Here is a 24,801-nt window from a genome sequence, read left to right as displayed (position 1 = left end):
CAGAAAAACACCCCCATAGCATGATGTTTCCACCCCCATGCTTCACAGTAGGTATGGTGTTCTTGGGATGCAACTCAGTATTCTTCTTCCTCCAAACACGACGAGTTGAGTTTATACCAAAAAGTTCTACTTTGGTTTCATCTGACCACATGACATTCTCCCAATCCTCTGCTGTATCATCCATGTGCTCTCTGGCAAACTTCAGACGGGCCTGGACATGCACTGGCTTCAGCAGCGGAACACGTCTGGCACTGCGGGATTTGATTCCCTGCCGTTGTAGTGTGTTACTGATGGTGACCTTTGTTACTTTGGTCCCAGCTCTCTGCAGGTCATTCACCAGGTCCCCCCGTGTGGTTCTGGGATCTTTGCTCACCGTTCTCATGATCATTTTGACCCCACGGGATGAGATCTTGCGTGGAGCCCCAGATCGAGGGAGATTATCAGTGGTCTTGTATGTCTTCCATTTTCTGATGATTGCTCCCACAGTTGATTTTTTCACACCAAGCTGCTTGCCTATTGTAGATTCACTCTTCCCAGTCTGGTGCAGGTCTACAATACTTTTCCTGGTGTCCTTCGAAAGCTCTTTGGTCTTGGCCATGGCGGAGTTTGGAGTCTGACTGTTTGAGGCTGTGGACAGGTGTCTTTTATACAGATGATGAGTTCAAACAGGTGCCATTCATACAGGTAACGAGTGGGGGACAGAAAAGCTTCTTACAGAAGACGTTACAGGTCTGTGAGAGCCAGAGATTTTCCTTGTTTGAGGTGACCAAATACTTATTTTCCACCCTAATTTACGAATAAATTCTTTACAAATCCTACCATGTGAATTCATGGATTTTTTTTTCACATTCTGTCTCTCACAGTTGAAGTGTACCTCTGGTGCAAATTACTGACCTCTGTCATCATTTTAAGTGGGGGAACTTGCACAATCGGTGGCTGACTAAATACTTTTTTGCCCCACTGTACAAGTACATTTAGAAAAGAAATAAGAGAGAAAAAAAATACTATACAAATTACATACAAAAAAACATTCTGATTAATTTACATGTTGAAAGGGAGTGGGAAGAAGTATACACTTATTTAATCCCACCCCTTTGCCATAAATTATCAGTGAATATTTAGTCAGCTTCCTTACTGATATAATTTGTAATAAAAATAGTGAACAGATTTCTGATATACTATATACTATAATATCACATCATGAATTTTTTGTTTGTTTGTTTGTTTTTAAATAGAGACATTCACTTAATTTAAATATTTTCCTTTTCTTTATAGATCGAGAAGATCATATTTTTATAACTCTTTTTGAACAGTTTTATGTTTGGACATTGCTTTAATTCCATATTCATAACAGCAGAGAGCGAGACAGCTTCAACAGGGGAAGAGAGCATGTTCCACCCTGCCTGTTTATGTAAGACACCACTGCCCAGATAGCAAGGAAACATTGAAACAATGTTGAGTCAATATCAGGCGATGTCATTGAATCAACGTTGAAGTGTGACGTTGACCTAACGTCACTCCTGCACCCTTTTTTAACGTTGAAACAACATCAGGTTTTGATGTTGAATCGATGTTGAAACCTGACATTGATTCAACGTTATATTTTCTAATACTGTTGACATTGAAACAATGTCAGATTCTGATATTGAAACACTGTTGAGCTATGGTGTTGATTTTCCACCTCTTTCGCACAGTTGCTTTTTATTAAAACAACAATTAAATCATGACTGGAAATCTACCATCTACCTTTCTTTATAGGTATTTTAACCAATACTAAACTACTGCATGTTTCCATCAATACTTAAACCACCTAAACACATAATTGTACTTATTCCTCAAATTGGACACCCTTTATAAAAATTAAAAACAAAATCAAATGTCTCACAATGTATCATGTCAATATTAATATCCTAAAATAAGAAAGCATTGCATGTGATGTAACAGAGAAAAAAAATAAACAAATCATGCGAATTCCTGAGGTCAGCAGGAGGTCCTGAGGTCGACACCTGAGGTCGACACCAACTCTCTGCCATCTATAATCCAGTTTTGAGATCCCTTCCCAGACGCCTTAACGCCCACTCGCATCCTGGGCCAGCTGACCTCAGGAATTCGCATGATAAGGTGGGGCCAGGTTTCACAATGAGCTCACCCGAAACTCTGGCTGATTGGGACCCACGCCCAGTTTCACACCTTGGCTCAGGCGATTAGAGGATCATCAGGGGGTCCTTTTGTCCCTCTGTGGGGGGTTACTCCCACTAGGTTTATATCTGGGAGTCTCCACCATTTGACCTTAGAACTGAAGAAGCTTCTCGGATGAGAGGTGAAACGTCTTCAAGCAACTTAAAGAAGTCCAGACGCTTTTCTTTGCAAGCTCCTTTGACTACATTAAATAATGCAATTTCCACTGTTGCATTATTCAAATGCAACAGTGGAAATAACAAATAGAAGAAAATTCATTCACTCTTACCTTATACCAGGGGTCTGCAACCTTTAACACTGAAAGAGCCATTTGGACCCGGTTTCCACGCAAAAGAAAACACTGGGAGCCGCAAATACTTTTTGACATCTAAAATAAAGATAACACTGTATATATTGTTTTTTACCTTTATGCTTTGTGTGAACAACTAAGGTATGTTGCTTATGAAATCCTTGAAGTGCTACAGAGAAAATTACATTTTATTTATGCAATTAACACATTTTGAACTCTTAAAGAAATATAACAAAAGGAAAGACACCCAGCTGAACTAAAATTATCCCTGTAGCAAACAAAAACTGTTATATCGCCTTTGGGCTTTTGGAGCCTTGACCTGACTTTTAAAAAATAACTGGGAAAAAAAGCACTATGCTGCTGAAAAATGAAAAATAGATATTTGTTAAATTCTGCCTAAATATGTATTTTACCTGGTTAATGTGTGTGGCGGGGCGTGGTCTGCAGCGCCGCTGCAGGGGAGGCGACGCACCTGAGCGGCACCCGCAATTACGCCTCGCTGGCTTTACGTCTGTGCTATCTATGCTGTTGTGTTGGCGTGTGTCGGGCTGTGAGCTGAAAAGCTACAGCCGGCTGTATGCGTACAGCTACCGTGTGTGAAAAGTGGTCAATAAAGAGATGCTGAAAAGCTTGTTCGTGCAAACATCGTCGGGTCTGCCGTGGTATGTTTACAATGGGACTTCTGGTCCCGAACCTCTGCGCACAGCGTCTGCAAATCGGGGCTTTCATCTTTACGCAGGACTGTAAGCTGTCATCTGTGAGGCGTGAGCGGTGTTTGTTTTTAACATAGTTCATGGTGGAGAATAGCTGCTGACATAATGTGGACCCGAAGATCCATAATTGGCCTACCTGGGGTTGAAAGTCTCGATAAATGCATGGCGTTTCGACGGGTATACCGGCTTCCGCGGGTGTGACGCTTTTTTTTGAGCGATGAAAAAATAATAGAATATAATTTTATTTTTATATTTCAATATCACAATAATCTTCCAATTTAGATCTACAAGTTAAAAAAGAACTAACATAAATAAACACTTCAGCTAAATACTTCTAATTTATTTTACCAAACCACGCGGAGCCGCACCATATGGACTAAAGAGCCGCAGGTTGCCAACCCCTGCCTTATACTAATCGTGGTGCAGGCCAGTGTAGTGCATGAACTGATGCCTTCTCCGGTCAATTCAGCTGAGAGTAAATCTAATGTCCCGCTCTACTGTACAAGACAATGGTTACCTGAAGGGATGTACCACTGTGAGAGGGGTGCTGCGGAATAGTCAAAGTGATCGCTGCTTTAATTTCCCGGTCAACTATACATAAATTGCACGTCGACACGATTTTTTTTAAAGCTGGTTAACTAGACCAAAGTCATTGATAACAAAAAAACAATAAATCTACTTTCTCCGGTACTTTATACCCGCTCAGTTGCAATGCAATTTAATGCTCAACTACAAATCGATGGCTTTTTGATGGTGACCGGCGCCGAATGATGGTCAACTATAAATAGACGTTTTCTCGACGTTGTTGTTGTTGTCACCTGGTCGACTACAAATAGATCAAATATCAATGACAAAAAAACAACGGTAAATCAACATCATTTCAACGTCCCTATAGTAAGACCACAGTATTTCAATGTTGTTACAAGAGTGGCATTTCAACCCTGACCATAACGACGGATCGGATGAAAAATCAACATCAATTCAATGTCGTCTTGCTATCTGGGTAAAGCAAAGAGCTTGAAGCAGAGGAAGAGAGTTGTCTTTGTAGAATGTGTGCCAGGTCTATTGAGTTAAGGAAAAAAAGCCAGATCAAAATATGTTCACAATTGTCTACTGACAGTGAAGATGTAAAATGACATAAGGGAATGCAACATATTTCTCTTCTTGTGGTTTCCAAAAAACAATTTTTAAAGAGGCTATACACATGACATTTTTCTACTTAATTTACTTGTGTGTGCCATCCAGTCCAGAGGGAAATACCTCATAATCAGAATCGTGTTTATTGGCCACTCGGCTGGTGCGTTCAAGGCGCTATCCGGGTGGCAGAAAAAACGGCGTTCTGTCGGGACAAATAATTTAAATAATTAATTTAAATAATTAAACGGCGTTTTTTTACGCCATTTCTTAACCAAACGGTTTAGAAAAGGGGCGATATTTGGCACTAATGGCTTGTCATACATACGATCGGGAATTAAAGAGAACAGGCGCTGCCGTAAAGGTGACTGTAGAAGCGCAAGAAATTTGACCGCGGTTTGTCACCCTAGCAATTTGTAGGCTGACTGAAAGCACGAGACTTCTCACGTTATTTGCACATTTTTGTTGAATAATTTCGTTACCGTGCCAGGAACGGTTTCAGCCCAGCCGAAGAACTACCATGAGGCGCATGCGGGTGTCGGAGGAAGAGATTACTGGGTGCACTTCCACTCATGGTTAACCCAAAACGGCCTCGTTTACTGGAAGTATGCATATATGACAGCTTTGCTGCTGGAGACTGTCGCGTCTCGAACGTCTTGCTTTTATTTTCCTTTGTCATCTTAGTGAGCTTAAGTGATTTTCCCTACTCTGATATAAAAAGACCTTTATTAAAAAATGCGATGCAGAAGTGATTTTGAAGATGGATCCAATCATTTCTAATTTAAAGATGGAATCTAATAAAACAGGTAAGGAGCTTTGGAAATACATGATAGCCAAGTAAGGAGCTGGTTCCGTTTCATCTGCAGTGCTGTGTCCTTGTTAAATCCTTTAACATATCGAGTATACGGCACGGTTGGTTCCGTTGTTACCGAGCTAGAAGTCATCCGTGGCTTTTATTTTTTAGCACAGACATCTGATGCCACAGCATAGTCCATTTAGTAATATTCTTCAAATATTTGATCGTATGTTGTAAAATACATGTAAACACGCTTTATAGTTTATCTTTAAATGACCGTTATATTAAACAATTCTCATGGTAAATTTTTGAAGTAGCCTGAATAACAAGCGTTATTACTGTAAATAATTTAGTCATATTGTGAAAACAAAGAGTTCTTAAGGTATCAGATAAATATAATATACATCACATCGGGGCTCTACTCTGGGCCAAGAGTCAAACTTTTAGAAGTTGTGAAAGAAAATTAAGATTACCCACAAACTGAATATGGACAGGATTTACTACAGTAGCTGAAAAATCCACTGGAAAAGGCACAAATGAGACTGTTTCGCCTCTGGTTCGCTCTGTTTGTGCGCACGCTCACGCAGCACTCGGCAGAGATCCCGCCCCCCAGCTAAACACCCGATCAATGTTAGTATGAAAATAAGCCGGCGTCGGGTTACTCAGTAGGCAGGGCAGAGCAAACTGAAGCAGCATATCTCTGTCGTCCAAATCACAGCGACTCGTGAGATAAATAACAAGTAAAATATATATCTATATTTGTACAATCAGTGGGAGACACTTCCACTGCTGTTCTGGTAGAGAAGTGTTTCTCTCTGTGAGCCTGTCTGCTGCACAGAGCCGACTGGAGGACCCCGACACAAAGCCCCGCCCAGCTTTCAACTGTGCACTCAACAGATTCATATTCTGATGTAATCAAAGCGATTTTAGTAAAGCTTATTCACTTTCCACCCCAGCTTCCAGCAGCTCACAAAGGGAAAGTTAATGCTGTGTGATAGGTCCTGTCATCTCACCATGTTACAAAAAAGAAAGAGGAATTTGGTGATCTTGGCCCATGACAAGTTCATAGCAAATATCTTGATTATGGATGAATCTGAGAAAGGACAGTGGAGCTGTGCTGTGCTCTGTGCACAGCTGTGGTGTGTTTGGATATTTTTGGACATCTCAGCGCTGAAGTTTCCAGGTCAGCTCTGAGTTCAGTCTTCATTTGGCATCTCAAAGAAGTTGACAAAGGTGGAAAATGTCTTACTCTTTTAGCACACGCTCTTAAGTCTCTGAAAACCCTGGAAGATTACGGCGTAGGGTTAAAAGGAGTTTTGGGTTGCGTCGTAAGTTACAAGATAGATTTCCCAAGGAGCATATATGGTAAATGGTAATGATTCTTATATAGCTACTACTCTCCCCGGAGCACTCAAAGCGCTCTATACAACATACCACATTCACTGTCTTCAGTGCTTCCTAACTAACATTCACACACATTTATACTCCGATGGATGCAATGGAGAGCAACTTGGGGTTAGTATCTTGCCCAAGTGGCGTGCAGACTGGGGGAGCCATAGATTGAATCACTAGCCTTCTGATCAGTAGATGATCTGCTCTACCTCCTGAGCTACAGCCATCCATGCATTATACACAATCTTGTCACTGCGGTCTTTATGTAAATGCATACAGTACTTTTTTCCTTTTTTTTTTTTTTTTTTAAATGCTAAAACCCTTTCTTGAAGGGAATTTTTTTTTTACAGTTCTCAATAAATATAGGTTGGTGTTGTTTTAACAATGATTTCTATTTAGTTGTTATTTGATTCTTCCCATATTTTTTCTTTAACCTTCTATATCTTTCCCTAGATGACTCCAGTTCCAGTACCACCCATCTGTATTCCCAGCCACTCTTGCAGCAGCACTTGGGCCAGGATAATGGCATTCCTACTGTCCATGTAAGGCCATTTGTTTCATCCTCACATAAAACCACTTTTAAAATGCCAGCTTCAAGCCACAGCACAAATTACTCATACTGGTCTTCTCAGCAGCATGTGCCAGCCACATCTCATCTGGACCCACAAAGTTGTCTAGACACAAAGGACCATCAGTCTATCCGGAGGTGCTCCTCGCTTTCCAACTTATCATTAGGAACTGATACGTGCAATACTAGCACAGCAGGATATCGGTACAACCCAAATGCACAAGGATCCCTAGATAGAGTTCTACAGCATAGGCATAGAAGGGTACCTCAAGTTTCAGATGTCGACTTATATTTACCGCTACTTTCTCCCACAGCCTGCAGTAGCTTACTCCAGCACTCGCCAGGTGCCAGCACGGGTTACCAGTACAACAATTGCAGGCTATCCACTGGTTTGGAGGCAGATATGTCCCTTTTCTCACCTCTGTCTTCACCAGTGAAACAATACATGGACTACAGTATTTATCAACCCATCTCATACAACCAAATGGACTCTCCACTGGGTCATCAGACTAATAGAACCTCCCCAGTTCAACTTGAAGCACGCACTCAGATGTGGCTGACTGAGCACATGGAGCACAGGCTCAAAGGAAAGTGTGGAGGTGAACTTGGTCATAACAGTGATACTGGAACAGAGGGCTGTGGTGGAGATGAGCAGTCACTATGGCAACAGCGACATCAATGTGATCCAGGGCTTAAACAGGTGAGTGGGGTTTTACAGCTATCATATAAAAGTAAAAATAAACATAGAAACGAGGAAAGTGAAAAAGTATGGAAATAAAAAGACCACGACTTGATCCTGTGTAGGTAAATATGCTCATAGATTTAAAAACACTCATCCTTTCTCAAAGTTTTTGTTTTACCATACAATAAAAACTGTTTTGAAATGACTGTTGTGAACTGGCATAAAATAATACCAAATTAAATTCAGATGATTGGATATAAAATTCACCATGTTTGACAAAAAACAAACTCAAAAACCACAGTCAGCACAAACACCTCATACCAGTAATTATTTTTGCAGGCACTGGACATCTTGCAATCATTGTATTATAGTATTCTAGAGTTACAGTGGTGTGAAAAAGTGTTTGTCTCCGGTCTGCCAAAACATCCCGAAGCAGAATGTCCAGCCATCTGTTTGTGACCTCAAGCGTATTTGGGTATTTGGGTTCTGTAGCAGGACAATGATAGAAAACACATCAGCAAGCCCACTTCTGAATGGCTTAAAAACCACCAAAATGAAGTCAAAGTCTGACTGAGATGCTGTGGCATGAGCTTAAATAGGCGATTCATGTTCAATAACCCTTCATTGTGAATGAATTCCTGCAAAGATGAGTGGGCAAAAATTCCTCCACAGCGCTGTAAAAGACTCATTGCCAGTTATCGAAAAAGACTTGATTGCAGTTGTTGCTGCTAATAGTGGCCCAACAAGTTAGGATTAGTTTAGGGGTGATTTCACTTTTTCACACAGGGCCATGTAGGTTTAGATTTTTTTTTCCCCATTAATAATAAACTTCTTCATTTAGAAACTGCATTTTGTGCTTATTTGTTTTGTCTTTGTCTAATATTTAAATTTGTTTGATGATCTGAAACATTTAAGTGTGACAAACATACAGAAGTTAGGAAATCAGGAAAAGTGTATTTTTTTCACATCACTGTAAATATAACGCCATCTGTCCAACAGGGAAAAGCAAATCTACACAAGAATGCACAAAAAATAATAAAAATGTTGCAATGACCCAGTTCAAGTCTGGAACTGGGTCATTGCAACATGACGACTGAAATGCTCTGTCACGACCCTAAGAGAACTACATGCTGCTGAATCATGAGGTGTACTTCGTTTTTCACTGGGCAGTCCTGTGAAAACTTTCTCTACTTCATGATTATAACTGACTTCAACTAAGGCTTTTACATTATGTCATGATTTCGCTGTGTGCATAAATTAGATTTTGTCTTCTCTATATTTGTGTGTTACCAGATGCTGAGAGGGACCTCCCTGCCTGTCAACAATCTGGTTAAGGTAAAAGAGGATCTACTGAGACAAAGAGAGCAACAGATAAATAGGTACTGCAAGCCAAATAGACAGATATTTTAGTTGCCCTATATGGATGTATGTGTATATGTGTGTGTGTGTGTGTGTGTGTGTGTGTGTGTGTTTGCATGCAGATGCATGCATATATACATTTAGCGTAGGGGTAACACTACCCACTTTCAGGTTGGGGGTCTGACTCCCGACCAGAGCGTCTGTCTCCAGTAAGGATCCCCAGACCAGATCCCCTCATGCCTACCTTGGATAGGGATATGAGCAAGAAAGAGATAATTGAAGCCATACCGGCTCGAATGTTGTCTAGATAACCAAGGTTGGCATGAGGTGTTGAGGAACCAGGACACACTGATGAGAAGTGGGCTACTAGAACAAGAAGGCATAAATTGTAAATGGCCTATTTTTGTATAGCGCTTTACTAGTCCCTAAGGACCCCAAAGCGCTTCACACATCCAGTCATCCACCCATTCACACACACATTCACACACTGGTGATGGCAAGCTACATTGTAGCCACATTCACCCTGGGGCGCACTGACAGAGGCATAAGTCAACAAGGGATGAAAACAGGGAGCTGTTGGAATTATACTATGCAAATAACCCCGGCGGAGGAGGTTACATGAAGAGGATGTGGAACCTATGGGATCGTTGATACCCAACATCCAGACTGACAACGAAACAACTCAGTGTTTCGTTGTCAGTTTCGTCATTTTGCTCAGTGTTCCAACATTCGGAAGAAGCGATTGTACCCTCTGAAGGTGTACTCGAAGATGTGAATGCAGCATTACTGATAATCCCTAGTGCAACCATCACTGAATCTAATCATCTGATCTACACGACGGCAGCAGTGATGCTTGGCTGTAAGGTGAACAGCCTCAAGGAGCACTAGCCTCCATGTAGAAGGACACTAGAGGCCAAACTCAAGGCACTGAAAAGGGAAGTTAACCAAAAATCAGAGTTACAGCTAGGTTAAGTGCAGCAAGCTGTCCATACCTGAGCCCTTAAAGCTGCCAAGAAAAGACCCACAGCCTGTACTCAGTGTACTCTTTGAAAAATATAAGAACAGTCCACCAAGACTAGAGAAGGACCAATACCTATACTTATCTCAAACTAAATATGTGAAAGTTATTGTGGAACAAGCTGCGATCAGTTGCAACTGTGTATATTGTTATTCACCCAGGCTTACACTTGTTGATTTGACTTGTTTTGTTTTCCTGCTTTCACTCCATTAGCATTGGAAATATAAAACTTGTGTTAGTTTACAGAGTTTTAAGTAAAAAGTGAAGATGGTGGTAGCAAATAAGGAGTTGTGTATTTGATAAGAGAAGAACAACAAATAAAAACACCAGCTACAACTACCGCTTTGTGGCAGAGAATCATGGCCTTAGATGTGGATATTGTGATTCCTGTGCCTGCTGTTTGAGATTTGACTACAAACCACACCAGTGCATCCTGAAGGTTGTCAAAGGAGCTTGCAAAGAAAAGCGTCTGGACTTCTTTAAGTTGCTTGAAGACGTTTCACCTCTCATCCAAGAAGCTTCTTCAGTTCTAAGGTCAAGGACTCCCCACCATTTGACCTTAGAACTGAAGAAGCTTCTTGGATGAGAGGTGAAACGTCTTCAAGCAACTTAAAGAAGTCCAGACGCTTTTCTTTACAAGCTCCTTTGACTACGATGACCTGGATGACTGAGAACCTTCACAGACATCCTGAAGGTTACAAAAGCAAAATTCTAACCTTTTACATGTACAACTTTGATGTTGTTTTTTATTTTTTATTGGAAAAGTCTTGTTACTTTGAAGTATAAAAAGGCTTCCGAAAAATCCTAAAAACACACAACAATACTATGGTACACTGAAGTGTTCCAAACATTGGTGCTTCTCTTTGTCACTACTTTCACTCTTCATCTGGCATGTTTGGGTATCTTTTGCCGATCCAAATTGTTCACCCTGTCAGTTCTCGAATAAACTTTATTTTAGTCATTTATTTATTGCATATGGAAAAAACAATACAGGTGGGAATCTTTGTAAGTAGGAACGAATTCTGTCTTTCAGACAAAAGCTACAGATCTTGCTACTACATGCGCGGATCAGAGATAATGAACAGAAAATACATCAGGTCTTAAAGAGCCAGAGAAGGTTGTTTGATGACTCTCACACCCGAAACATCCAGGTAATAAATGAACATTCATATCCAAATTTAATAACCACATAAAACATTTTTATAATTAAAGTTATAGCACAAGTTCTGGTCATCTTTAAGGACTCAACAATGAGAACTTCACGCAAGCAGCCACCTGATCAGTTGTCCTGTGATGAAGAACTTGTTAAGAAATTAGCTGTGGCTGAACTTGACACAATCCATTTCAGCAAAGTCTTCAAGCAAATTACTCAGAAATATTCAGAGGATATCAGAAAACTGGAGGAAAGGGTACAGTAATAATTAATATATATAACATTTTTTACTCTTTAAAGTGTACTTTACTCTTGAAAGTATAGTAACGTAAACATATGTTTGAATATGTATTTTCTTCATCCACAGATAAAAACGAGGGATCGTTACATCTGTAGTCTAAAAAAGAAGTTTCAGCGAGAGAACAACCAAAACCAAGAAAACCAGCAACGCATAGAGACACTGGAGAAATACCTTTCTGACCTGCCAACATTAGATGAAGTACAGGTCCAGGCCAACAGGGTAAACACATATATGAGCATACATACACATACACCATGAGGTGAGTCAGGTTGATCAGTCAGAGACATTTTTCATCCTAGAGACTTGGAAACTCTAAGCAAGTGGCATTTCATATGGGACAGGGACTCCTTTGTCCTCTGAGCGTAGTGCAAATGGGTTTCTGCAGGACAGTTTTACAATATAATCCCTGAGTTTGTTTTATCCTGTTTGTTTTCACCATATACTCCTCTTTCCTTCTGCTCTCGACCCCTAGACTGGGTACAGTCTAAATATGTCCCTAAAACAAGGTAAAATTTGTTGAGGTAGGCTAAGCCTACATTTAAGCTCTGTTTTTATTCAACATTACCTTCTCTGGGCAGTAAACAATTAATGTGCTGCATCACTTTTAAAGGAACAAGCAATGTGTAAAATTGTGTACACATTGCTTGTGTAACCCAGACTACTCCTAAAGATGGTCCACCAGCAGTGGACCTTTTGAACATGATAACTGGAGAAAAATGTCACCTAGGATTTTCAAATTAAAACCCAGGTGTATCTACTAAAACTCTTGGATGAGTTTGAATATAAGTGAAGGTCAATTACCAAAAATGTATTTTCATACAGTCTTTCCATTTCAACCTTGTTCATCAATGACTTTATTTTTTATTTGCCTGATGATATTAGATACTTTGTTTGCTCTCATTTAAATTAAACAATTTCTTGGAATTCCAATTCCACTATATTTAGAAGCCATTCCAGACTTTTCCCAAAACAATATAAGGTGATGTCATCAAGAAATAAATTATATTTTAACAATTTAGACATTTGTATGTTATTTATATAGAGTAGAAACAGATTAAGGTCCCGGATTTAAAATTGTGAGACCCCATTTAGTCAGAGAGAGGATTAGGTTTTGTTCGTACTGCTCTACTATCTCACTGTGCATATTTCTATTTTCAGCAGGAGGAGGCACAGCAGAAATGCAAGAAACTGGAGAAAATAGTGTCTCACCTAAAAAAGAGCCTAGAGGAAGGATGTACTTTGATGAAGGACAAAGACATCGAGATGAAGATGCAGGCAAAGAGAGAGAAAGAATTGATTGCATCTGTACATAGGTATATTTATGTGTATATGATACGTTTGTGTGCAAATAAGGTACGTCGTTTCTCACAGATTTGTGAGGACTGTACTAAAATCAGAAAATATACAGTGCCTGATTTAAAATTGGTTCTTCAAGGTCATTTTCTCACTGCTGATATTTTTAGACAGCTCCCTGGATGTCGTCTTATTATTAGCTGTACTTGTGAATGTCTAAAGGATGATAGATAGCTCCTGATTCATCACCATAGTGCAAAAATAATTCGTCTTTAATTTAGGAAAGATTCATATCTTAGCCTAGGTCATCAGCAGTTGAAATGAGTTAAACAATTATTAAATTCAATTTTCCTTGCCTCTTTAAAGCGCTTCTTCAACAGAGCAAGGCATGTCCAAAATAGCATTATTAAACGTACGAGTTTTCTTTAGAGAGCATTATTAGATCAGTTTTGATAAAATAAGACAAGGGTTTGAGGTTACACTTTGGTTTAGACTTGAAGAAAAGATTTGTTGAATTTTGGGGCATTGAAAATAAAACTTTGGATCAAAAGAAAAGAATCCAAAGTTCTTTTTAATAGTTTAAAAAATATGTTTTCATGGGGGGGTTAATGGTCTGTCCTCATCTGCACTTTGACACAGAAGTTGATATTTGTTGTTTTACACTAATATTTGTAATAAGGTTGCAGCATATATGCAAGCAATCACAGTGGATAGTCTAAGGAGCATTCTAGAAGTATGTAAGCAAGCGTGGTGCAATCAGTCTTCATTTGCTCAAAAGACAATGTTGTAGAAGACGGAGCCGAATTGAAATTGGGTACACATTTTTACCCCTTAGTCGTAAAGCGCTGTTAGAGTATCGCTGTCACCCTATCAAGGTCAGAAGTCAAGTTTTCTGAAAATCTTGGGAATGCCATATCTCAAGAAGGAACTCACATAGGAATTTCACATTCAGCCTCTAGTGATGCATCTAGTAAAAATTTCAGAAGAGTTTAAATCCCAGTGAGCTTGAACTGAAAGTAAAGGTCAGATGGCAAATTTTCAGAAAACTGTCTGGGGCTTTCACATTTATACCATAGGTGAATCTGCTAGAAGGTCAGGGCGGTACCACTTGGAGCCACCTGTATTTGTAATTTTTATGGGTACAGTTCCAGAAGATTATGATCACATATGGTACATGCGCACTGGCAGATCTGAAGTATTTCCTGTCGTTAACTACACAGTTCACGTGCATTAACTGTAAACACACATCTTTATTTACTGTAAAGATGACACAAGTGATACTAAATGATCTATTTATGATATTCTTTTCATTTCATTCATGTCTCTGTTTTGTTCATGTCTTATTCTGGTAAAGTCTACAGCAAAAGGTGCAGCAGTGTTTGGATGATGGGGTGAGGCTACCTATGCAAGACTTGAAGCGGCTTGAGGTGGAAAACCATCAGCTTATTAAGCAGCAAGATCACAGCAGCAAGGTAGCATTCTAAACACATGTATGCACATACACAAAACCCATGAAGAAGCCATTCACGTGTTGTGTCTGATCACCTCCAGCTGTTTAAGCATCAACGAGAACAGATTGAAAGACTGACCTCACAACTCATGGTAGGTTGTTATAAATCTACACCCTCACTGTACAATTCTTGTATATGCTGTATTTCTTTACATCTGATAATCAGGAGGACCACAGATGATCAGCAACACATGAGAATGAATTAAAATCACTCAGCAAAAGAGCTACTTTGTTTGAAAAATGTCACCTGAAGAAACTTGTAATGAAGAAAATTTGTGTTTTGTTTTTTGTTTTTTTTTAATCCTCAGCTGTGAAAGGCTGATGCAGTGTTGTGGTCATCCTGCAAAACAGACACTGACCTCGACCTCACCCTACCAAAGCATTATCTGCAAACTTAGAAAACTGTATTGAGAAAAAAAAATTTTCATTAAAGAAAATAATAATAATAATACCAGGCTAACTTCCTGCTGTTATTATTTGAGAACAGTTCCAAGCTTCAGTATAAGTGAGATTACATAACAGAAAGTTTTCCTGCTCAGGTATCAGTCATAAAATTTGAGATCCAAGTCTTTACTGTTTGATTTATTGCCAAAATCAGCTATGGTACCTCTCAACCTGAAATTCACTTAATAATCGAGGGATGTGATAAATGGTTAGAGAGGCAAAGTTGAAATCATTTGGACATGCACAGTGGATGGATAGTGGATATACTGGGCAGTTGTGAATGAAGGCATCAGACAGGAGAAGACCTCATAGGCTCTTGGATCTAGTGAGATGGAGCTCATCCACTGTGACAAAGACTAAACACATTGAAAGAAGAAGACGATCAATGACTGTATATTATTTTTCTGTAGAAAACATAAGCTCATCTGTCACATTCTTTGTTTTGCTAGTCTACCAGCACAACACTGCAGAAGAAAAGAGGCCTTTCTCGTCAGCAATATTCTTACCTTCCAGAAAAGGGAAAAAGCCTGAATACACCCAGTACAGCCTTCCTTCAGGTATCTGTGGTGGAAGTATTAGCTTAATTCTTCTGCCTGTCTAATTGATTTTTGGTTAGTCATTGATAGGTGCTGAATCTCCTCTGCCCCAAACCTTTAGCCACAACTCAGATCATCACATGAGAGGAAAATTAAGCATATCATTTACTGAAATTACTTTAATTTTAGTCTTCAGATCATTTACTTATTAAACTTGATTCTCTACCAACAGCTTTATTTTTGAGATTAAGTTCTTTCCAACTATCAATGATATATGAACAGTGGTGGTGTTGTTACTCAAAGTAATAATCCATTATTATACATTTCTCATTACTGTTTTAAAAAGTGTGGCAGTGTGTTACTTAATTACTCCCTGTAAAAACACTATTCAATTCAATTCAATTTTATTTATATAGCGCCAAATCACAACAAAAGTCGCCTCAAGGCGCTTTATATTGTACAGTAGATCGTACAATAATAGATACAGAGAAAAACCCAACAATCATATGACCCCCTATGAGCAAGCACTTTGGCAACAGTGGGAAGGAAAAACTCCCTTTTAACAGGAAGAAACCTCCAGCAGAACCAGGTTCAGGGAGGGGCGGGGCCATCTGCTGCAACCGGTTGGAGTGAGAGAAGGAAGACAGGATAAAAAACATGCTGTGGAAGAGAGACAGAGATTAATAACAAGTATGATTCAATGGTCTATTAACACATAGTGAGTGAGAAAGGTGACTGGAAAGGAAAAACTCAATGCATCATGGGAATCCCCGGCAGCCTACGTCTTTGCAGCATAACTAAGGGAGGATTCAGGGTCACCTGGTCCAGCCCTAACTATATGCTTTAGTAAAAAGGAAAGTTTTAAGCCTAATCTTGAAAGTAGAGATAGTGTCTGTCTCCCGAATCCAAACTGGAAGCTGGTTCCACAGAAGAGGGGCCTGAAAACTGAAGGCTCTCCTTCCCATTCTACTTTTAAATACTCTAGGAACAACAAGTAAGCCTGCAGTGTGAGAGCGAAGTGCTCTAATAGGGTGATATGGTACTACAAGGTTATTAAGATAAGATGGGGCCTGATTATTTAAAACCTTGTATGTGAGGAGCAGGATGGTGAATTGAATTGAATTTGTTTTATTACTTTTGCATTACTCCATAACATGGCCTAAAATGCATTGTAATACAATTACTACTTAAAGTGGACAAGAAGCGCCACATGTGTTAAGGCTTATTTGAACCATGGAAACCTACTAAAGAAAACTGTCATAGATTTAACTCTGTTGAGCTTTTTAATTAAATTCTTCAAATTCTGTTAATCATTCACGGAGGGGATATTCGTCTCCGCCTATGTGCCGAACGACAGTTCAGAGTACCTGGCTGCCTTTGAGTCCCTAGGTGGGGTGCTTGAGGGTGCTGCTCCTGGGGACTCTCTCATTACTGGGAGACTTCAACACTCATGTGGGCAGTGACAGTGAGACCTGGACGGCCGTGGCTGGAAGAAGCGGCCTGCCAGATCTGAAATCGAGCAGTGTTTTGTTATTGGACTTCTGTGCAAACCACAGTAACAAAAACCTTGTTCAAACATAAGGGTGTCCATAAGTGCTCATGGCACCAGGACACCCTAGGCCGCAGTTCATAAGATCAGTTTTGTAATTGTATCATCAGATCTGCAGAAGTATGTTCTGGACACTCGGGTGAAGCAAGGTGCTGAGCTGTCAGCTGATCAACACCTTGTAGTAAGTTGTATCAGGTGGCAGGAGAGGATGTTCGACAGACCTGGGGCACCTAAACAGATATTGAGGGTAAGCTGGGAACGCCTGGCAGAGGCCCCCACCTGTGGGGTTGTCAACAGGAGACTGTGGACATTGAGTTCGAATGGACCCTGTTCAGGACCTCCATTGCTGAAGCTGCTGCACTAAGCTGCGGCCGCAAGGTGGTTGGTGCCTGTCGTGGTGGCAACCCCCTAACCAGATGGTGGAGACCGGAGGTGAAGGAAACCATCAGGCTGAAGAAGTCCTATTGGGCTTGGTTAGCCTGTGGGACTTCAGAGGCAGCCTATAGGTACAGACAGGTCAAGTGGAACGTGGCTCAGGCATTAATTGAAGCAAAAATTCAGTTGTGGGAGGAGTTCGGAGAGGACATGGAGGAAGACTTTCTTCTTCAAAGACCTCCTTAATCCCACTAGGACATCTTCTGTAGAGGAAGCAGAGTCTGGGGACGAGGGGGATCACCGGTGTAAGGTCACTGAAGTTAAACAACTCCTTGTTGCTGTAGCTCAGGTGGTTGAGCAGGTCACTTTCTAATCGGAAGGTTTGTAGTTAAATCCCCTTCTACTCTCATCTGCATGTCAAATATCCTTAGGCACGATACTTAACCCCAAGTTGCTCTCCAGTGCATCCATCGGAGTATGAGTACGAGTGAATGTTATATGGAAAGCTCTTGGAGCATAGAAAAAATAGCTTGTACGAATGGGTGTGAATGGGCGAATGAGGCAAGTTGTGTAAAACACTTTGAGTGCTCAGAGTAGAAAAGCGCTATATAAGAACTAGTCGTCAAAGGAGCTTGCAAAGAAAAGCGTCTGGAAGTCCAGACGCTTTTCTTTGCAAGCTCCTTTGACTACGATGACCTGGATGACTGAGAACCTTCACAGACATAAGAACTAGTCCATTTACCATTCCTTGGTGGCAGGGCCCCTCGGGTGTTGTAGGGCTGTCAGGGGCGGTACCTCTGGATTGGCAGACCAGGTGGTGGTTCCCATCATCAAGAAGGGGGACCAGAGGGTCTGTTCCAACTATAGGGGGATCACACTCTTCAGCCTCCCCAGCAAAGTCTATGCCAGGGTGCCGGAAAAGAGAGTCTATCCGTTAGTCGAATACAGGAGGAACAATGCGGTTTTCGTCCTGGTTGCAGAACACTAGACCAGTTCTTTACCCTTTCAAGGATACTTGAGGGTTAATGGGAGTTTGCCCAACCAGTCTACATGCCTTTTGTGGACTTAGAGAAGACATTCGACATTCTTTCAAAGTGAGCCAGTGAGAACCCAATGAGAATCGCTATTGAAATCAGAATCGCTAAATTGGCATTAATTCCCATCCCTAGCTGTCAGTGTATGTTAAATAGGAGAAAAATAGCACTCATGCTAGACTGAATATAGAAAAAGTTGCAGTGATCCCTGAGAAGTGGGTTTTCTGATACATGGGAACATGTTGTTCCAAGATATTTAAAAAATATTTTCTTTTTTCTTTTTTTTTTTTCCACTGACAAGCAGCAGGTGATGGACGAAGGGTTGCTGGTGTCTTCTTTAGCCCATGTGGAAATTCCAGAAGTGGACCAGCTGCTGAAAGAGATGTCCCTTTGTCTACTGGACCTCCAGGGTCTCTGCAGCATCTTGGCTCAGAGAGCGCAGGGGAAAGAGCCCAACCTGTCTTTGCTTCTAGGAATGACATGTATGTAGGCATACATTTTATACTTATTCTTTATGTATCACTTGTAACCTACTGTAGTTAGAGGGCGAACACAAATAGAGACATTTATGATTTTTTTGATACAAATAAGATTTGTAGCATTTGTAAAAAAAAATATATATTTTTTTTATTTTAGTCACCTAGTAATCAGTTAGCAGTTTTCTTTGTGTGCATGTAAAATTCCAGGAATAGGGCTCTCAAACTCATTTTCGGAGCTGTTGATTTAATTTTAAATCCCAGTCCAAGATTTCAGTTGTCAGCTGTCTGGAGCCAACAACAACGACAATAGCTGCTGATTATAAGCTAACATTATACCCACTAATGTCCTAAAAATCACAAGAGTTTATTTGATAACTGTCAGAGTTCAATAATGTCAGCTCAAATTCAAAGAAAGCTTTGGTAATGCCAGAAAGGAAGAGCTAACAACTACAAAAACAGTGCTTAGCGATACTGAGGTGATACTGTTGGTGTCATCTGACAGAAGTAAGTTTCACTGACTCATGGATCTGAATCAGACTCAAAATTTTACAGCCTCTTCCAGAGTAAAATACATGTGGATGGTTCTTACTTAACGTATTGACAGCTGAGGTAAAGTGAGGTTGTTAATGCGTATCACTTTAATGTTTACTAACTTAAAATAAATAAATGGTAATAAACAGCTGCAAAAACTATTTTATAATTATCTGATTAATTACACAGGTTTGCAACCAAAAATCTGCATAGGGTTTTTTGACTGTTTCTTGTAGATTTTTACTCACTGAAACCAGGAAAAATGTTTTTAAAATTCCATCACGTCAGGTTTTCTTGCAAAACTCACATTTTTAAGTTGAATTAAGCATACAATTTCCCTTTTTAAACTGAAATCTGGTATTCTATACTTGAGTTAAAAAAAAACATATCCACTAATGATTTCTTACATGAATTTAATATATATTCTAAGAGCGAAAGCGTGTTCAGAGAAGCATCAAAGAGAAGAAGAGTAAACATGTAGTGTTAAATATATATCATGAAGCAATTTTTTTTCTTTGTTCTGTTATATGAAAAATTATGCATAGTTGTAATAAATATTCATTTTTTTCATTGTTGCTGTGCTTTTTTAATATAAACTCGTCATGTTTTGCAAAAAAACTCACTGTTTTTTGCAAAACATGAGGAGATGGAGATCATTTTTTGATTCAACACCCTAAAAACATAAAATTTACCAAAAGTATCCCATGCTACGGAAGTACGGAAGAGGATTAAGAAGATAGTATGTCTTTTTTTTTTAATTCTTTTCCAGAATTCTTTTTAAAAAGTCAGAATTCTGAGATTAAAGTCAGAGGGTTTTTTTTCTCATGATTCTCAGAATTCTGGAAACGAAGAAAAAAAAGTGGCCTTAATCCTCTTCCGTACTACACAGCTGATTTTCTTTCTGTTTTTCTTTTTTCTGGAGACCTGTGTTATCAGAAACCTTTGAACTTCAACAACATATCTCAGGGCATTGAAATATCTTTTTTTTTTCTATCAAACACAAAATCATTATTTATAACTTGGATGAACAAAACTAGCTGTGACCCAACTTTTTTTTTTTCTTAGTGTTCCCCACACACAGATTTTAAGATTTACGTATATAAACAGATGCTAGCCCCAGACTACAACATCATCCTTCTGAACTTTTTAGGTTATTTATGAAAGATTGTCTTCCTCACATCTGACCTACCCCACAAAAAGATTATAAATCTGTGGAAACCACTCAGAGCTGTGTTTGACTCATCATGAAATCAAACTTCTTCACCTTCTGTTTGCACAAGTGGTTTTCTTGCAGTAGACGTAAATCCACATATGATGTCCCTATGTTTAACATTTTGTGCCTGATTTCCAAATCCACAGATATTCCAGCTAACAAATGTATTTGTTAACATGACTAATAGGAAAGTTAGAAATGATTATGCATAAAAGTGGATAGTCATTTCTAACTTTTCTTTCCCCCGATAGAGAAGAAATGTAACAATAAACATGTTTAAACATATAAAATAAGATAAGTTCTCACTTGCTGGACCATCAGCTGTCTGTTGATGCCACTGGATGGGACCTCACTGTGGCAAACTTCAGAGCAATACACCAGTAAGGACCACAGGTAGCTTACAGTTGAATTCATTTCAATTCAATTTTATTTATAAAGCACCAAATCACAACAACAGTCGCCTCAAGGTTTTTTATATTGTAAGGTAGACCTTACAATAATACATACAGAGGAAAACCCAACAATGATATGATTCTTATGTCTGCATGCAGCAGGGACCTACCAAGCACAATAACTCGCACTGGTAATATGTTAGTAGGAGTCACAGCCAACTCACATGAAGAAAGCACCAATCGTGTAACTCATGGCTCTGTGAGCAACACGCAAGGCTGTCTGCATTGGCTGGAGAGAACTCACTCGCCATCCTCTTCCATTAGGCGCCATAGGAAGGTTGCATCAAGCATGTGACCTCATGAACCAGCGAGCAAGCATCACACCCAACTTACAGCTGAGTTTTCTTTTTTTTGTTTTACAAAGCACTGAGTGTTTAACCCGTGACATCGTGAGCAACACATTGTTCTAAACTCACTCGCCAGGCAGCCAGTGCATCACAAATTTTGGGCCATTCACTCTAGCTAGCGGTCAGCACAGCCTGGGCGGAGTCCTATTTAAAAGGGCCTTGACACAGCAAGGTCCCACCCAGCACGTAAACCATGAGCAATACGCAGGCAAGGGGTCACAGCCAGAAAGTCAACATATGCTTCCCATTAAACAGGCAGGTGGACTAAATACTGTAACCCAACTCAGTCGTAATACTGATGCAGACTCCCAACACTCTGCACAGCTGTGGGCGTGACCAGTCAAGCATAAGTGTCTTAAAGAAGTTTCCATGTGCCCTGATGCCCTAATCATGGAGTCATACCCCGAGTGTAGCGACAGTCTCAATGCAATAGGGCACAGTTGCACTGCATGAGAGACATGTGTATGGTGCCTTCTGCCCTAATCATTTTCTTTTCAAGGCACTGCTTCACATTTCTTCATGCAGTCATAATCTGGCTCACTAAATATTGTCCTTGACTTTTTCATAACATTTTCTCCTTTGTTTTCTCTGTTCAGCGCTGACCTTTTCAGCAGAGGAGAGTGACTGCAAAGTGGTGGCAGTGGAAGACAAGTTAAGGTTAAAGCTACTGGAAGTTGGCCAGCTGAGGAAAGACATCGATGCGCTGAGGAAAAGCATCTCAGACTGCTACGATCAGTTTATGGGTGACTGCATTTCTCAGTGACTTCCTTTCACATTCTGTACTTCGCAGAGAAAGAATGCAAAATGATACTTGTATGATTGCTGTGTACAAGTAACTGACATCTCCCTTTGGAGCTGAGTGGACAGCACGCTCACATATATATGGGACAACCCCAAACTTCCTGTCAAAAAGTATCCAGGTGGAGCATGTGAATGAACAAGGACAATGTTTGTTAATGTTTTCCTAAACTGTTTAATAAGCTTTTAAAAAATCAGTTTTGAGGATCCGCTAATTTGGAAAGAAAGCTGCTTGGAAAGACACTGGGATCCCAAAGGCGCATCTGTATAGTTTCTCCAGCAGTCAGCTAATCGTGTTGCTGCTGCTGGATGCAACTTGTATTTTAATACATGGCAGGAGCTCTCTGATGTCAGGTCAATAAAGAGAGATCGTACGAAGGAACTGAATGTAATTGAGTTATTATAAACACATGTGTTAAAGAGAGTATATACAAATATAAAGCAAGCTGCACACTGAGATAAAGTAAGGGGACAATATTTAAGTAAGTATATAACAGTAATTCTTGTATTGCACTTAAAGTATGAAAAGAAAATTATTGTCCCCCTGAAAGCACTGAGTAGGTGATCGGTTCCATTTGTTTGTCTGTTTGTTAGCAGTCTAGCATCTGATGATAGACACCAACAGCTCGAGCTGATTGAAAGCAAGAACAAAAAGGTGACATCAAATGTCCAAATCAGTAAAACTTTGTCACTCACAATTTTTAAAGATTGTTTTCAAACTTCCCAACAACATACGAGGCCTTTGGGGACATGAGTACCTAAGCTGGCTAAGCATTTGACCTTGATCTTCATTTACGGTCAAAGTTAACCCTGAAGAAACAAATGAGACCGTATGAGCAGTATATGGTATATATGAGGAGAGAACTGTACAACACACCTCTTATTTTTTTTTTTTTCAGTACAATGGCTTACAACATCACAACGATTCCATAATAGGTCTACATCATTATAATGTAATAAAAACATCATGAAACAGATTTAGTACGTGCTCTCTGAGTGATCTTGTTGAAATATATACTGCACTTGTGAATAAGGCAGATTATGGCAGGAAAGACGCAAATGTGAAAGCTTGTTGTGTGTGTATGTGTGTGATTAAACTGTCTGTTGATTGTTTCGATGTGCGGTCTTTATGAATCTCCATTTTCACAGCAGACAGTGATGCCCATGTGAGGATCTTCACTAGCACGGCCCTAGAAAATAGAAAAGTCACTTAGTGTCTCTTTGTTTGTTTTTTAATGAAAATATTAATCTATTACCATGGCTTCACAAAGAACTTACAAACGTGTTTGTTTCCTAGCATTAGCTTTCTTCTGTGTACAGGAAGCCTGTTTCACTCCTAATCTCTGATCTGTGAGTTTCACCCTGTGCCAACAGAGCCAATGCGGGTAAGTGGACTCGCCCAGACTGGCTGCTTTGGTGTTCAGGGCCTTGCCTGCCCTGATACGAAAAAACCTGAGAAGCCTTGCAGGTGAAATTGTATCAGTCACACCTGTTACACCTGCAGCACTTGTTATCTGGGATGTTTTTAGAGGCCTGGAGCCTGGGCCCCAAGGCTTACTTTAAAAGGCTAGAGTAACATGTACGAGCTGTTTGCATTAGAAAGAATAAAAAGTGAAAAGTTTATTAAGGCAATTTAGCAGGAGCAAAGAGTAATAATCCCAAAGAAAGTAATCGCATCACAACTGGGTCAGAAGATGCACTTATCCCTGTGTAAAAACCAGCTGGAAGTATGATCTAAATCAATATCTTTCTGAATGAACCATCCAACACTGCAAAAAAAAAGCAGATGAAAAGCCAAAAACTACAAAATCTCCACTGTATTTTCCACTGCGAACGTCTTAGATCCTGTCGTCTGAACTGTTGATCTCACAGGGGGGTGCGTAGATATGGGGGATAGAAACAACTAGAAGAGCACAATGTATCACCACTTGCTGCACCTGTAGGAGACAAAACAACTAAAGACAACAGACACAGCACCCACAACACAAAACTTTATACACAAATACGTGTGTGTGTGTGTGTGTGTGTGAGAGAGGTAGAGAGAGAGTGTGTCTTTGTGACAAATGTCATTCATAATGAGGGAAGCCTGAGGACACACATCCCAACAGGGGGACTGGACGTTACATCTTCTCAAACATTAGCCGCCTGATCATTTTTAATCACATAAATGGTAAATGGCCTGTATTTATATAGCGCTTTACTAGTCCTTAAGGACCCCAAAGCGCTTTACATATCCAGTCATCCACCCATTCACGCACACATTCACACACTGGTGATGGCAAGCAACATTGTAGCCACAGCCACCCTGGGGCGCACTGACAGAGGCGAGGCTGCCGACCACCACCAGTAGGCAACGGGTGAAGTGTCTTGCCCAAGGACACAACAACCGAGACTGTCCAAGCCGGGGATCGAACTGGCAACCTTCCGATTACAAGGCGAACTCCTAACTCTTGAGCCACATAAAAGGATCTCAGCTGTGATGACGGGGTGGGCTTCACTCTCTCTCGACCTCACGAGACACAACTGACACAACAAAGGAGACATCCAGTTAGCCTTGGTCCAGGTGCCAGCACTTCTATCTGCCCCTGAGCACTGGAGTGGTTAGACTGTAGGATTGCCTCAGTTAAACGTGAAGT

The 24,801-nt window shown here is 40.2% G+C and overlaps 1 protein-coding gene across 6 annotated transcripts; it reads left to right on the top strand.

Moving 5' to 3' along the window:
• Positions 1-4,122: 4,122 nt before the first annotated feature.
• cep85l (centrosomal protein 85, like) lies at positions 4,123-23,282 on the top strand. Of its 6 annotated transcripts, none has more exons than XM_040026669.1 (13): positions 4,123-5,141; positions 6,977-7,065; positions 7,159-7,791; positions 9,067-9,152; positions 11,184-11,301; positions 11,392-11,559; positions 11,671-11,823; positions 12,763-12,917; positions 14,252-14,369; positions 14,449-14,499; positions 15,301-15,408; positions 18,650-18,827; positions 21,964-23,282. In XM_040026669.1, the coding sequence occupies exons 1-13, from the start codon at positions 5,096-5,098 to the stop codon at positions 22,128-22,130; spliced, it is 2,070 nt and encodes a 689-aa protein (XP_039882603.1). In that variant the 5' UTR covers positions 4,123-5,095; the 3' UTR covers positions 22,131-23,282. The 6 variants fall into 6 exon arrangements, with proteins under 6 accessions (XP_039882603.1, XP_039882593.1, XP_039882584.1 ...); XM_040026659.1 differs by having other exon boundaries at positions 7,156-7,791; XM_040026686.1 differs by having other exon boundaries at positions 4,125-5,141; positions 7,406-7,791.
• The last annotated feature ends 1,519 nt before the right edge of the window (positions 23,283-24,801 follow it).

This window comes from Simochromis diagramma, unplaced genomic scaffold (assembly GCF_900408965.1).
Source record: "Simochromis diagramma unplaced genomic scaffold, fSimDia1.1 OVJJ01000746.1, whole genome shotgun sequence".
In the NCBI taxonomy this organism is placed as follows: Eukaryota; Metazoa; Chordata; class Actinopteri; order Cichliformes; family Cichlidae; genus Simochromis; species Simochromis diagramma.
The sequence above is the reverse complement of the archived record's forward strand: the minus strand, read 5'-3'. Positions and strand labels throughout refer to the sequence as shown.

What these genes read in the sequence shown, in the direction of transcription:
- cep85l (XM_040026640.1), top strand. Translation starts at nt 5,096, where the DNA reads ATGGATCCAATCATTTCTAATTTAAAGATGGAATCTAATAAAACAG. An exon ending in AGAGAGCAACAGATAAATAG is followed by an intron (nt 9,153 to 11,183) that starts GTACTGCAAGCC and finishes TCTGTCTTTCAG; the next exon opens with ACAAAAGCTACAGATCTTGC. An exon ending in TCAGAAAACTGGAGGAAAGG is followed by an intron (nt 11,560 to 11,670) that starts GTACAGTAATAA and finishes CTTCATCCACAG; the next exon opens with ATAAAAACGAGGGATCGTTA.